The sequence below is a fragment of the Orycteropus afer genome, unplaced genomic scaffold (genome assembly GCF_000298275.1).
Source record: "Orycteropus afer afer isolate SDZICR_OR568_19922 unplaced genomic scaffold, OryAfe1.0 scaffold00282, whole genome shotgun sequence".
Lineage (NCBI taxonomy): Eukaryota > Metazoa > Chordata > Mammalia > Tubulidentata > Orycteropodidae > Orycteropus > Orycteropus afer.
Window position 1 is genome coordinate 4,500,790 of NW_006921869.1, and position 16,009 is coordinate 4,516,798.

A 16,009-nucleotide genomic window follows, 5' to 3' on the forward strand; every position below is an offset into this window, starting at 1 on the left:
CCATCTTGCCGGAACTCGTGACTGTTAATATTTTAGGTTATTTTTTTCAAACCTGTTCTTTTCTAGAAAAAGATGGAATACTCAAATGTGTTCTTTCCCCTCTCTTAGGGTTATTTATTATTTTTTTAAAAAACATGCTTGCTATCACACTGTACATATAATTATATTTTGCTATTTTCACTTAGTATTATAATTATTTTCCATTTGTTACACTTAGCTTATAAACATTTTTATTGCTATGAGTATTGTTTATTACTTTTCACTATTTGAATTCAACCTGTAGACAAATCAAATAATCTATTTAGTAATGCTTACATAAAATACCATCATCATATCATGTCGTATTTTCTTTAACTGTCCATGATTGTTGGATGTTTAGGTTGCTTGCATTTTTTTTCACTATAGTGATCTATACTGCTAAGAGCATCTTAGTAGTAATAACTTTTTCCTTATGTAGGATCATTTTATTAGGCAGAAGACCCAGAAAAGGTCAATGGGTAGGAACATATTTAGGATGAAGATTTAAATGCTCAAAACAAAGGACTGCCACTGTGTAAAACCTTTATGATCTGGGGGGTGGGGGAAGGGGGGAGACAGGGTTTCCCACCTTCCTACCCATGTTGAAGGAGACGCTAGCACAAGTTTGAATTCTGAGAATCTCTCATTTGGCTGTATGGCTGCCTGCCTGAATCTTCACCTGATGGCATTCTGTTCCTAATTCTAGATTGCTCTGGCTGAGTAAATGTGACTATATTCTCTTACCTTAGGAGTGTTCTGGATACCATACTTTGGTGGGGTGAAAAGATGGGGGGCAGTATGCAGTTGAACGAGGACTGGTCTTCCTCCTTAGTAGCATCTGTCTCAAGTTTCATAGCATCCTCTCCTTCCTTCCACAGAGTTCTGCTGGCTCCTAGATACCAGCTACTTGTGCCAGCTGAAGTGAGCAGCAAAGCTTGTCCTGGCTGCATTTTGCCAGTTGTGCTATCTACTTCTCTCCGTTTCTCTTCTGGCATAGGTATGAACAGGAGCAGACCATAATCCAGGATGAGATCTATCAGCTGGCCAAAAGGGAAAGAGAGGCAGCCACCAAACACCTGAATGTGCCTCTTCAGGAGGTGGGGAGTAGCAGTGACTGGGAGAAGCAGAAGTCAGCTCATCGGGTAAGTGCAGCTCTTCTGGAAAAGCCTGTTATGCTGCTCCAGCAAGTCGGAAGCTGAGGGGCTCATCCTCGTGCCTTAGGCCGTCCACTGGATATAGTCAACTTCAACACTTGTGAAAAGAGTATCCTTTTAAGAACCAGGACTTGAGTTCTCCTAGCCCTGTCTCTATTCCTGATTTGCTTTTCTCCATTTGACACATTTTTAAGTCTCTGTGGGCCTTAAGTCTATATAATCAGAGACTGGATCATTAGACATTTTTTCTGGCTTTGAAATTTCACAGTTGTTACATGCTGTGGTGGTATGTTTGTCCAGAAGGATGTGAAGGGAGAGAACTAAGGTTTGGGGCTATACAATATAAGAGATGAAGAGTACAATTTAGTTAGGCAGCCTGGGTGCAAATCCTATTGCTAGATTGGGTACATTATTGACTGTGAGCATTGGTGGAGATAATAATATTTGCACATGGGATAATCAAAGAGGATTAAAGTAGATAAAGTCTGTCCAGCACTTAACACTGTTCCTGGCAGATAATAAAATCATTCTATTATTGTTGTTTTTAATGTATTTAAGTAATTGGAGGTTATTAGTTAGGATTCTTTATGTAGCAAGTTTATTTCACAAAATAAGAACTCTACATGTGACCTCAAATCCAAACTCAAATCCACTGCCATCAAGTCTTTTCTGACTCATTGATCCTACAGGACAGAGTAGCCCAGTAGAACAGCCCCATAAGGTTACCAAGGCTGTAAATCTTTATGGAAGCAGACTGCCTTATCTTTCTCCTGTGGAGCAGTTAGTGGGTTTGAGGCGGCTGACCTTTTGGTTAGCAGCTGAACACCTTATGCATTGCACCACCAGAGCTCCTTGATGTGAACCTGGTGCTAATTAATTCAGCAACTCAGTGACATCATCAGGGACCCAGTTTCCTCTAATCATTCCATCCTGCTATCTTCAGTATGTCAGGGTATCTTCAGGCCCACTTTCCCCATAGTTAACAAGGTGGTTCCTTGTTAACAGGATAGTTCCTTGTGTCACATGTAGGTATTATGTGTCACATGTAGGTGTCAAGGAGAACTTCCCCAGGATCCCCAAGCAGAATTCCTCTGATGTTACATTAGCCTTAATTGTACCAGGAGCCCATGGCTAAACTATTCCTTGGCAGAGGGAATAGGGCTTCACTGATCGGAGCTAAGGCTCTTTTTTGAGACATATGGGGACAGGAGATTGGATGTCTAGACAGAATTGGGACTCTGACAGCAAGGCAGGGGAGGGGAGATGGCTATGGGAAAGCATCTAATAACATCTGCTTCAGAGGCCTTGGGATTTGAGAACAAGAGTGACTTAGCCCTATGTTAGGTGGGTGGCTAGGAGCATACAGTGTTCATAGAAGGGAATTGAGGACAGCATGGGATCACCACTTGTGATTGTACTCCACTGCCGTTATGCTGGCTGGGTATGAGCCTTTGCTTTACTGGTTTGATTACTACACAAATGGTTCTTTAGTGGCTACCATGTTCAAAGTATGCAGTAGGTACATAAGAATGGTAGGTGAGCTAAGCACTCTTGAAATACAGACAATGAAGGATCCTTGCCCAAAGGAAATTTGCTGTTAGTGGGGAAAATAGGCCTAAACCAAAACTTTGGAAAAGACCAAATCAGTTATGTTGTTGTTGTTATGGGCTATCGAGTCAGACCCAACTCATAGCGACCCCTCCTTGGGTTTCCAAGGCAGTATCTCTATGGAAGTAGATTGCCCAACCTTTCTTCTGAGGAGTGGCTGGTGGGTTTGAACCGCCAGCCTTCTTGTTAGCAATCAAGTGCCTTAGACACTATGCTACCAGAACTCCTAAATCAGTTATAGTAAGTGTTAAACTGACATTTGGGAATGCAAAGGGAATGGTATACATTTCTGATGAGCTAGAGATGGCCTTTGACATGAGACTTGAAAGATGTGTAACAACTGGGGCTGAGGGAATCCTGACCTTAGACAAGTCAATGTGGAGGGGTTCAATGTGATGAGCGCTTCAGTGGAGACAGGTGTGAAGATGTGAAGCCAGATTGCAGAAGGCCTCTCAAGCACCTTGAGGAGTTACTGCACAAAATAACTTACAGGATTTTGAGACAGTAGAGGATTCCTAAAAGGTTTTAAAGATGGCAAAAACTTGTGTTTTTAAAGCTCTGTGGCATCCTTGGGAAGAGTCAATTGAAGCCATGTGAAACTGTGGCAAGGCCTCTGTTTTAAAAACTCTTGCAGCTGTCTTTTTTTTTTTTTTTTTAAATTGTGATTTGGGTAAAAATTTACAGAACAAATACACTTTCCATACAGCAGATCACATACCCTTTGTCTCATGACATTGACCACAATTTAGCACAATGCAACATCTCCCCTCCCACTTCTTCCTGATAGTTAACTCTTCCCTGTGTCCATCCCTCCATGCACTCCAACCCCCTGAGCTGTCTCCCTGTGCCTGAGCAGCCCTTCTTTCTCTCATACTTGTTCTCTCCAAGGAGTGTATCTACCTCAGGTAAATGCTCAACTAATATGCCTGTCTATTGTTTGGCTTGAAGCCACAGGTGTTGCAGCTGTCTTTAAGGGGAAATTTGTCACCCATCAACAGGCAAACTGACAACCAAGTATAAAGGACCCTCATTTTGGAGATAAGGGTTAATCAGTATGAAATGAACAGAAAAAATTGTCCACAAGGGAAAGTCATTTAGGGATGTAAATCCACAGCCTATAGGTGTGATAGCTCTTCATTCTCACCTGCAATGCGTTAATTACAGTGAAAGAGAATTCACAGCATCCCTTTCCTCTATCTGCAGTGGAGATAGTTGGGCTCCATACCCTCAGGGTTGTCCGTAGGGCAAGAACTTTTCTTTAACTGGAAAAGTGGGAAGGAGCCTAGTTGACTGATAGTATAGGGGTGTTTTATTTATTTATTTATTTATTTATTTATTAATGAAAAGTGTCTTTGGAATAAAGGTGAAACATTCTTACTTGGTGTTATCCCAGATCTCTGGATGTATAATGCCCTTCTCTGAACCAGATGTCCTAAGGAAGCAAGTTATTTCCTTTGTTTTGAAAATGTTTATTAATTCTTTTTTGGGTGTTCCCACTTTTTGATTGCTCAGCATCCATTTCTCCAGGCTGTTGGTGCTCCAGTTTCTTTTGGGGGATTTACCTATTTCCTGTTGTGTGCAGTCTTGGTGAGATTATAATTCCCAAGCCCAACTTTGCCATGGATGCGGTTGTTGTTGTTGTTGTTAGGTGCCGTCGAGTTGGCTTCTATTCATGGCAACCCTGTTTACAACATTATGAAACATTACACCATCCTGTGGCAGCCTCATAATCCTTGATATATCTCAGCCCATCATTGCAGCCACTGTGTCAGTCCATCTCGTTGCGTGTCAGTCCATCTCGTTGAGGGTATTCCCCTTTTTTGTTGACCCTCCACTTTACCAAGCATGATATCCTTCTCTGGGGAATGGTCTGTGGATGCTAGAGCTCTTCATTCCAGCGACACAAGGCAATTGATTAAATACTGAACGGATTCTTTAGCTCCATTTTCAAAGAAGGCAGTTCCTTTCAGGTTGGTGTGTTTGGCAGATGCTTTTAATAGAGATAATCCGTAAACTGTACTTGGGATAATTTAAGTCACAGGACAAAGATGCAGAAAAGAACCTGAACAAAAGCATAGAGTTTTTTCTTTCTTCATTTGAGTCTTCCACATGCAAGAATTGAAAGAGGCTTAGGTGGCAGCCTACTGGGTAGAGCACTTTTAAGGCTATTAAGGACCCTGGGTGTTGTAAACAGTTTGCAGTTGACAACTAACCTAAAGGTTAGACATTTGCATCTACCCGGCAGTGATAAGGAAGAAAGTCCTGGCAACCTGCTCCCATAAAGATTATAGTCAAGAAAACTCAAGAAATGGAGCTCATTTCTACTTTATAACACACGGTGTCACCATGAGTTATAATTGACTCCCCTGGCAATGGGTTTGATTTTGTTTTTTTTTAAGAGGTCTTGTAGGGTTTGGATCATAGCACATCCTCTCAGCCACAAGGGGGCAGGTTGGATCCTTAAAGGGACCTGTGGCGGTCAGTGGTCTAATGAATTGGCTGCTCATTTTTCCTTTGCTGCATTCTCTGATCTAATGTCCTCAAGCCCCATTCCCTAAGCCTGTAGCCTTGTCTGGAGGATTTCCTTTCAGGTGTACTGACTGCAGTTTGACATTTAATGTGCTTTTCTACCCTGTTTGCCTCTGACTTTCATAATATTGATTTTTTTTTTTTATCCTCTTCTGCTTGAGGAAATGATTCAGCTTATTATTGCTAAAAGTTCATAAAACTAATGACAAGGAAAGGTAATGATTTTTATAGCCTACTTCTGATTGCAGAAGTGTTACTCTTTCCCATCCAGTGCAGAAGTGATGAACTATTTTTGGATATGTTTATCCAAAACATCAATTGCAGACTGGTACAGCCCAAGTTTAATTTGGAGGAAGGCCATCTGTGTCATTGGAGTCCATGTAAGGTGTGCTTCCCTTGGAATTTGTGGAGGAAGTTTGGAGTCCAAATCAAACATCCTAGATACATATGAGGAAGGACAAAGTATAGTTGGCCTGAGTCTTGTGATGGGTAAAAGTTTAAAAATCATATGGATGGATTAACAGAGGCCTGTTAGAAGCTTTACTTTAGGAGAAGAGTTAATAAGGCTTTACCTATTGAATTCCTGATGCATTTTGTTAGGTATGTGAGATTGCAGTACACCTAATAGAGAGTAAAGACTCTAACTCAATTATTTCTTTTCCTGGTGAGCAATTCCTTTATTATTTTATATATATTCTTTGTGTGCCTGCTATATGTTAGGCACTGGGATAGTTTTACAATAAATGCAAATGAAAGATAAGTTCATGTGTTTGAGAAGTTCTGTTTGTTAGGAGAGTTAAATGTTCTCAGAATTGATGATACAGGGTTACACGTCTCATAACAGAGGTATACTATGTACTAGAGGAGTAAGGCAGCAATGACTGACTTTTCCTGGTAGGGCTGGAAAGGCTTCTAAAGGAGGTGACATGTGAGCTGGATCTTGAAGAACAAATAGAAGTTTGCCTGGTGAAGAAAAGAGAAAGGATAAATGAAACTGTGTGAGCAAAACCAAGTGTTGAGAGAGGGTGATACATTTGGCTGCAGTTTAGGGAAGTGATGGCATGTAGCACACAGAGAAGCTGAAGAGAGCAGGTCAGGCATGGAAGTGGAATGGAATTCAGTCTAGGGGTTCCTTGGGGAAGTCTGAGGGGGAGCTTCAGGGGAAGGTTTTCTTGCTACTCAGACACATAAGAAGATAGAGCTTCTCTCCTACTAAATTGCAAATACTAGGAAAAGTCCTAAATGACAAGCCAAGGATTTTGGACCAAATCCTTCCACTGAGTAGAGGGCAATCAGAGAGTGATTCCATAACTGGATGTATCCAGTCTAATCTAAGGATTAATTCAAGAAAAGTAGTTGTCCTGCCCCAACTCTCCAATCTGTAGAGGTCAAATTGATCTGTTGCTCCATTCTTTTCATTCTAAGAAGCTGCCACCTTAGCTATTTCAACTGTGTGTTATAACTTTAAGAAAATATCAGGTACAAGTTTTTAATTGCGATTTTCTGACCTCATGCGTGAGCTAGATAGTATGTTTTGATTTTACTATAGCTGTCACTTTTCTTCTCAATTGTTGTTAGTTGTCATTGAGTTGATTCTGACTCATGGAGACCCCATGTGTTGCAGAATAGAATTTCAAGGCTGTTACTTTTAGGAAGTAGATAACCAGACCTGTCTTCCATGGAGCTTCTGGGTGAGTTCTAACCACCAGCCTTCCAGCTAGTAGTCAACAAATTGTGCCACCCAGGGACTCTTTCTTCTCACTATTCCCTCTTACATATATTTTTTTTTGTCTGCACTATATGAAGAAGAATGTGGCATCAGGATTGAAGAAAGACTCAGTAACAGCCTGCAATATATAAATTACACAACCTTGCTTGCTGAAAATGAAGAAGACTTGAAGCATTTACGGATGAAGATCAAAGACTTCAGTATGGATTATACCTTAGCATAAAGAAAACAAAAATCCTCACAATAACCAATAAACAGCATCATGATAAATGGAGAAAAGATTGAAGTTTTCAAGGATTTCAGTTTACTTGGATGTAATCAATGTGCATGGAAGTGGAAGCAGCAATCAATAAATCAAACAACATATTGTATTGGGCATATCTACTGCAAAAGAACTCTTTGAAGCATTAAAAAGCAAAGTGGTCACTTTGAAGACTGAGATGTGCCTGACCTAAGCCATGGTATTTTCATTTGCTTCATATGCACAAGAAAGCTGGACAATGAATAAGGAAGACCAAAGAAGAATTGATGCCTTTCAATTATGGTGTTGGCAAAGAATATTGACTATACCATGGATGACCAGAAGAAGGAACACATTTGTCTTGGAAGAAGTACAGCCAGAATGCGCCTTAGAGTGAGTATGGTGAGGCTTTGTCTCTTGTACTTTTGTTGTGTTATTGAGAGGGATCATCCCTAGGAAAGGGCATCATACTTGGTAAAGTGGTCAGTGAAAAAGAAGACCCTGAACAAGATGGATTGATACAGTTGCTGTTCAAACATAGCAGTGATTGTGAGGATGTTGCAGGAATGGGCAGTGTTTTGTTCTGTTGCACATAGGATCACCATGAGTCAGAAATGGCACCTAACAACAACATATTTTTTGTAAGTCTTGTTCTTCAGATTATTTTTAAGGGTAAGAACTGTGGTCTGATTGATTTGATCTTCTTTATAATGCTCAGCCAATTACAGATACACAGTGAATGCTTATTGAATGATGAATCTTGAGTGAGTGAGGCTGAGGGGTGGTGCTTAGTGCTTTGAAGACTGCTGTTCAGCAGTCCTTTGTCTTGCCTTGAGGTCTCACTGCAGTGCCCCTTTGGAAATAGTTGGAAGCAAGTATGCCTCACAACCTTTTCTAGAATAGGTTACAGTGCAAAGTTCTGACCCTTTTCAAACAATAAAATGAAACAAAGCAAATCAAAAAAGCCTTTGGTTATGTTATCTGGGAGTCAACTAAAAAGAATTTTATTTAACTCACAGTCAGAGACTGATAGAGTTTAGCTTTAACTTGTTTGGAACAAAGGAGAGAGCAGGACTTTGGTAACTTAGGCCTAAGTCTGTGAAATATGTACAATTGACAGTCAGCTCAAGCACTCCTGATAGCTATTTGCCATGGCTTTTAATTTTAGAACTTTAGTGACCTGGGAACTCTGATAGTCTTGTCCTTCTGCTTCCTCCAATTTGACTGATAGAGATCTTGAATTCCTACTGGCACCTAGATGGCTAGTGAAAGAAATAAACTGGGGGGAAAAGGATGAGATCATGTCATCATAACCCCTCTCTTTGTTTCTTTATTTCACTGGGGTTTTATTTGTCTACTGAGCTTACTTTAGTCTTTAGGTTAGAATAGAGGTCGACAAACTTTTTCTGTAAAGGGCCAGACAGTAAATATATTAGGATTTGAAGGCCACATATGATCTGTGTTGTACATTTTCTTTGTTGGTGTTGTTTGTACAGCCTTTTAAAAATGTAAAAAGCATTCTTAGCTCAGGGCCATACCAAGAGGGTGTGGCTCGGATTTGGCCTGTGGGCTATAGTTTGCCAATCCCTGGACTAGACAATACAAATTCAGAGATTTTAGACTTTCGGGACTTTCTGAGTACCCAGGTGCTTCAGAAGGTGGAGGCTAGAAGCATTGATCGTAGTCCCAGTTTCTTCGTGGTTATTGTTCCCCGTGAGAGGCCTTATGACATGGTAGTATCTGGTAGCCTGTCTTCTGATCAGTAAGATGTAGATTTTTCTGGAGATAGCCCAGTGGGCTCTATGGGAAGAGTTACAAACTCCCACTTTAACTCCTGATTCTTTATCCATTTGGCATTTTTCATAGTGTCCATCTTTCTGCTAAAATCTCCCATCTTTTTACACATGTCCACATTTTCCTGTAGATCCTTTAAACATGTTTATCATAGTTATTTTAAAATCTCTACCTGGGTTCATCTCTAGGTTTGTTTTCTATCTTAATAATGGGTCACATTTTCTTGCAGCTTTACATGCCTTGTAATTTTTAATGGTTGCTGGACATGATGTGCAGAAGAACAGTAGAGACAAAGGAAAATAGTGTTTATGGCCAGAAATGGGTACTTTTCTTCTGACAGGCCATATTAGTGTGGGATATTGAGTAAATCTAGTCTATAGTTGAGCAGAATCTGGGCTGTTGCTTCAGCTTCAAATTATGTGAGGTTGGATTAAAACCTTCTCTTTAACAAGACTTAGGATCTGAGTACTTTAGGTTTGTCTAAGTTCTCCTTTTCTTGCGTGTCTGTGCCTCAGCATGAGGGGTTTCTCATATCTCCACAGCTCCTTCTCTAGCTGCAGGGGGGTTGCTGCTTGATAACTTGATGTAAGGCCTGGAGTACCCATGAAATTTCTCTCAGTTCTACTGCACTGCCCTCAGACTTTGGTAGGCCCTGCATACCTAGGCTTCAGATATGTGTGGGAGGATGTCTCACTCAGTTCTCCTGTCCTCCTCTAGTCTTTTTAAACAATATAGTTAAGGAAGAAAAGTCTCATAACCAATACCAAATTTGTTTCACTCTTTTACTGATAGCACTTTAAAGCACCCTTCATGCCCCAAGGAAAATGAAAAAGGCAAAGTAATATAATCGATCTTGCTTTTTCCTCTCTGAATGTCCAGGACAGTATGGCTACTGATGTACAAAGCTAGATTTTCCACAGGACAAGCAGGGTCTCCACAAGCCAGGAATAAAGGGCTATACCACGTAGCTGATCACCTCTGTGTCCTATTCACAGTTACATGTGTTCAAAGAGCAAGGGTGGGTGGATTGTATTATCTTACCTTGTTGCTGTCATGTTAATTCCGACTCATAGCAACCCTGTAGGGCAGAGTAGAACGGTCCTATAGCATTTCTAAGTCTGTAATCTTTAGAGGAGTGGACTGTAATATCTTTCTCCTATGGAGCAACTGGTGGGTTTGAACTGCCAACCTTTCGGTTAGCAGCCTAACACTTTAACCACTGAGCCACCAAGGCTCTTGTATTAGCTTAGAGAATAGGAATAATTAGTTGGAAGGGGCATTGTGAGACTTAATCTCTGGGTCTGGTGTCCTGGATTTCTAGTTTTCTCTTAAAGTTATATGATCTGAGAATTTTTGGAGAAAGAAAAACTACAGATAGACTTACATAAAAACTTACTCAACTATATTTTTAGCTTATCACACACCATAAAAAAATTTTGATTTCATTTCTCAGATATTTTATATAAACTGGGGGTGGAGGGAAGGTGTAAAAACCAGATATGATGTCCAGTCTTAGAACTGAGTCTGGCACCTCTGGCCAGGGATGTCTCCTTATCTCTGCATGACTGAAATAATAATGTCTACCTTGCAGGGTTGTTGTAAGGACTGAATGAGAGAACAAATATACGTAAAATGCCTGACACATAGGTGCTCAACATCATGTCATTGTTATTCTAGGAGAGTATAATGGGAAGAGAGTAGGCTTTGGGGTCACAGAGCTGTGTTTCAACTGACCTCTGTCACTATAGCTACTTAACTTTTCTGAACTGTTTTCCTTATCTGTAAAACTGGGGATAAATGTTATTTTACATTGTTGTGAAAGTTAAGCTTTATTCTTCTCCTAGTCTTCTTTTCTTCACCTTCACCCATGCATGTATAATAACATTGATGTGAACTGATGCAGTGCGTTTTTTGAGGGTGTGGAAAGAGGTAGGAAATAACTGAGAATCATGGAGCCTTGATTGTTTCTCTGGAGAGAGAGAGGCTGAAATAATGTGGGGTCAAGGAAGCCCTTGTAGAAATACCTTATTTTTGAGTGGATGTCTTGAGGTGTTTTAAATGAATGGTATGGGTCTAAAATGAGGGGACTCAGCTTTGCCATTGAAAAACTGTTCTACCTACCTCATTTGGCTCCTTTGTTCATGTCTCTGCCTGGTTTCCAAACCTGGCTGTGTATTAAGGTCACCTGGGACTTGTTAAAAAATACAGATAATTGGATTTTACACCAGAAACAATGGATTAGAATTCTTTGCCACTGGAATACATACTTTTGACAGCCCCGTGGGATTCTGGTGCAGCAAGCCCAGTGCCCACTCCTGGTCTGACTTTGAGTGATGTTTATGCAAGAGTGATTCATGGTCGTTTTTGCCGTCTGGACCATCTGAACCATTTGAGGGATGGGGGTATTCCCACCACGATGGTGGCTCACTGTGATCTTGGAGTGATACAAGTGTGTATTGTTTGAAGAATGCCCTAGGTGATCTGATACCCTTTTTTACCCAAGCATCACCTCTCCCTTCCCTGATGCAAATTGCTACTAGATGAATGGCTTTGTCTGACTTAGTGACCTCAAAGAAAAGCAGGTGTTCTTTTCTTTGCTAAGAATATCCAGAAAAGAGAATCAGCTGTCTAGTGTTACCAGTCTCAGTGCGGGCACAGGCAAGCTGGGCTTAGCATTTTATGGGATGGTGATAAACTGTTGTCAGAGCTGAGAGGTGATTGGACACAGTGATCTTGAATGAGTGAGACAGCCATCCAGACTCTTAGCACAAACTTGCCTTGTATGAGAGCCCAGAACTTCAGTTCCTTGCAGAAGCAGCAGTAGCCCCTGTGATGTTGGAGGCATTAGCAGAAACAAAAATAAACGTTCTCAAGGTCTTGGCTGCTGCTGTCTGGAGGAAGCTACCAGTTGGGCAGAGCAGACCTGTGGGTTGAGGTCCCAGCATTTCCCCTGAAAAGCTTGATAGGTTCTTGTTCCTGCTTCATTTCATTAGGTGCAATGTGATGATATCCTCTGGATAAAAAAAGCCTTGTTTTCCCCTGAGCTATTTTATGAAAGTGGTGGCAAACGTGGTAAGGAGGATGAGGAGAAGGACTAGGGTAAGGATGTGTGTGATGGTGCTGTGTTGGTAGATGTGCACAAGGGCCAGGGAGCTTGTCAGCACAAGGTCATCAGTGTGGCACCAGTTGACTAAGGAGAAGGTGAACAGCAGCATTCTGGTAGTAAGTGGAAAACTTTTTTTATTTTTCCCTTCAAACAAAGCTATTGCTCTGTGGACTTCTTAGATTAAAATGTAAGGGGAAGATCCTCAACAAGATGGACTGACACAGTGGCTTTGACGGTAGGCTCAATCATGGCAGCGATTGTGTGGATGGCACAGGACTGGGTAGTGTTTTGTTTGATTGTGCATATCTGTTCTGGTTACCTAGTGCCTCTCTGACAGGAATATATCATAAATGGGATGGCCTTAACAAACAGGAGTTTATTCTCTTACAGTTTGGAGGCTTTAAGTCTGAGTTCAAAGTGCCAGGCTCTAGGTGCTGGGTGAAAGCCCCTCAGCTTTGGGCTTCAGCTCTGCCTCCTGCTCTCAGCCTACTGAAGCGAGAAGCTTTTCTTCACTCAGACAGCTGCTGGCTGCTGAGGCTGATAAGCCCGAGATTGACAAATAAAAAGCCACAGTCCTGATGTTACCAAACCACACTGTAGTCCACTAATTCAAGTCCATTGAAAGTCCCAAGGTTGGCAGAGCATGGCAGGCTGCTGAACAAAGACATGGCTACATGCAGAGTTCAAGTGTGCCGTAAGCTAGAGACTGTTACCCAAGGCTTCTCCTTATATACAGGAAGCAGACCACATCCCTAAGGCAGGTAATCAGCTGCTCACAGTAGATCCCACCATAGAGTTGATTACCAATCTCATCATGAGCAATACTACATCCAGCTGCCCAGCCACTCAACCAGGCCCAGCCAAGTTGACACACAAACTTAACCACCACAATAGGGTCACTGTGAGTTGAAACTGACTCCACAGCAGCTAACAACAACAACAACAACAACAACAACATTGGTCTGTGGACTTCTCAGATGAAAATGCAGGAGTTTTAGAATCTTCTCCAAAAACATTAAGGCCCTGCTGTTGGAAGGACAACCCTAATGTTTTGAGTAGGGAAGAATGTACATCTAGTCTTTACTTAAGAAGTTGAAGTTTCCAATGAGTGTCCCTGCTGGACTCATCACTAGAATTTTTGTGGAGCTGCCTGCCCCACCAGATTGCAGGGTTGCAGCTGCCGTCGTTTTCCCCATATCTGGCTGTGGTGCATAGTGCAGGTGACCTCTGCTATGTGCTGACAGAAGCTGGAAATTCTCATTAGCTGCTTACTTTGTTAGGCAAATGGCTGATTGCAGTTCCATTCCTGGTGTCATTGCTTCTAATTAGCAGATCGCATGTCTACGAATATGTCTGTTAGCACCAGGGATGAGCTAAGGAGGCTGACAGCTGGGACTGGGATCTGGAGAAAACGGAGGAAAGCATTTTCTTCTAAACTTCTTGAGGGACATAGCTGCCTGACCTCAGCAAGGCTCTTTGGCCTCACTGAGCCCGATGGGTCCTCAGGGGTTAGAGCTGCAGGCTTCCTTTGAAAAACCCCTGAAGAGGGGTAACATCAGCCATCTCACAAAGTAATGAAGCAGTAGGTGGGGTCTGTGCCAACTGTAGCTCTGCTCCTTGTGAGAAGCCCAGGGACTGGCTGATGGATTTAGAGCTTTCCTGTTATGAGCAGAGATTCTTTGTTGTAATGGGTAGGGAAACTTGACTGATGAACAGGGGTTATCCCTCAGAGTTTCAGTCAGATGGTACATACTGGCCCTCACTCATACCTGGAAAGACTTAAGTCAGTCCAAGGAAGCCACACTGTTAGCTTCTGTGGCTTGTGCCTGTTCTGCAACCATTCCTCCCCTTTGGATAATAGCACCTGTTGTCCTGTGGGGACCACCCCATTCCCACTCTCTCCCTGCATGTGGATCAAGTGGGGGTGACCTTAGAGCCCTGCATTATTTTGACAGCTATTTGGTCCTGCTTGGGTGAAATTGGATTGCTAGTTGCCCACTTCTCTCCATGCCTCCAGGATGCCAGCAGGGTGGGGAGTGGGGAGGGTAACGGTTTATTTTCAGTCATTCAGCTAGGCTTTGGGGAACTTCCATCTAGCCTTTTCCTTTTTTGGGAAAAATATCTTAGATTTGTTAATTAAACAGGTTGTGCTTGCCCTCTTGGGTAAATTCCATTGTTGGCTTCCAGCAACATAAAGAACCTAAAAGGGATTATTTGGATCACAAACATCAAAAAGTAGAGCAGGAGAAAAGTCTTAGATTTTTTTTTTTTTTTTTTTTTTTGTTTTTTGTTAATTTTTTTTTTTTTTTTTTTTTTTTTTTTTTTTTTTTACCCTTACGTATGTGCCCACTGAATGGCAAGTCAGGACTCCGTCCTGCCTGTTTGGTCACTAGGATTAGAGCTCTCGGATAGAACAAAATGTATTATCTACTAGGAATATGCTTGGTTGTGAGTAACAGAAGCCCGGTTAACAGTGGCTTTCACAGAAGAGAAGACTGTCACAAATGGGAAATCCAGGGCAGGTTCCAGGGCTGGATAGCGGCCCAGTAGGGTCAGGAAGGACCCCCTCCTCCTCAGCGCTGCTCTCCTCTGGTGCATGATGGCGATTGTGCTTCTAGGCATCAAGCTGGTTTTCTATGTGGGAAGAAGGGCCAAAAAGCCTTTTCCTAGTAGAGTTTTGTAACATTATGTGGATACCATTCTTGGGGACTCACATGGGCAGAACTGTGTCACAGGGCCACCGCTAGCTGAAAGAGGGGCTGGGATAGTAATATTAGTTGGGCACACTGAAGAGGTGACCAGCGGCGTCTTCCATAGCAGGGCTGCTTAGAGGGGCCGGCTTTTGGGTCCTGTTTGACCTGGGCTGAGATTCAGTGAGTACCTTGTGACCTTGGACAAGCTAATTACCCTCTGTGAGACTTGGTTTCCTCAGTTGTCAAATGCAGACATGTAGAATTGTTAGGATGTGCCACTGGCATGGTGTAAGTAAAGGTTCCTGCATACCGCATGGCTGATGGAAAGCTTTCATAAATATCCCTTCTCCTTCTATATGCCAGGCTCGTCAGAATGCATGAGAAGAAATTGAACAGGTGACTGATAAGAGTCCAAAGGCTAGAATTGGGTAATAATTTCCCACCATGGCAAAGAAGGGGCACCAGATGGAGTGCTGTTGAGGGTAGAAGTGATGGGTGTTACTGGATTGTTCATGTTCGTACCTTCCTTCCCTGTGCTGCATTGTTTTTCAGAAGCCTGGGCAGTAAATCCTAGTCTACCATGTATTACTTTATTCCATAGCATGCCTTACTGTGCATAGCATACTGTGGTGATGTGTTGCCATGAGCCTTGAGGCTGTGCCACTGGTGTTTCAAACCCAATGGGGTGCACCTGTTGCACAGGTATCAGCCAGGCTTGCAGACTGAGACAGACTAGGAAGAAGGAGGAGGCCAGCCACTTCTCAGATAATTGGCCAGGGAAAACCTTATGAATAGCAAAGAAATACTGTCTGATACATTACTGTGCAAATTTATGAATAGTCCAGAAACATAGTCCAATACAGAGGAGGAAGATGAGTCACTTAGCTTAGAAAGCTCTCAAAGTAGGACTGGGAAAGACCTGCATTATCAGAGTAAAATCAGCCTTACTCAAATGGACAATGTAAAGCTTTGAAGACTCCATTTGCTGACGTGGCACCACTCAAATGGAGGAGAAACAGCAGCAAGCATCCATTAATAATTGGAACATGGAATGTACGAAGTATGAATCTAGGAAAATTGGAAGTTGTCAAAAATGAAATGGAACGCATAAAGATTGATATCCTTGGCATTAGTGAG

The 16,009-nt window shown here is 42.1% G+C and overlaps 1 protein-coding gene across 1 annotated transcript in view; it reads left to right on the top strand.

Annotated features, from left to right (window-relative positions):
• CHCHD6 (coiled-coil-helix-coiled-coil-helix domain containing 6) overlaps window positions 1-12,171 on the top strand; it is a 105,139-nt gene extending 92,968 nt beyond the window's left edge. The window contains exons 4-6 of the mRNA XM_042782277.1: window positions 1,016-1,160; window positions 8,776-9,012; window positions 12,067-12,171. Of these exons, the coding sequence (XP_042638211.1) occupies window positions 1,016-1,160; window positions 8,776-9,012; window positions 12,067-12,171 (487 nt within the window). The remainder of the gene's footprint in view (window positions 1-1,015; window positions 1,161-8,775; window positions 9,013-12,066) is intronic.
• Window positions 12,172-16,009: the final 3,838 nt, after the last annotated feature.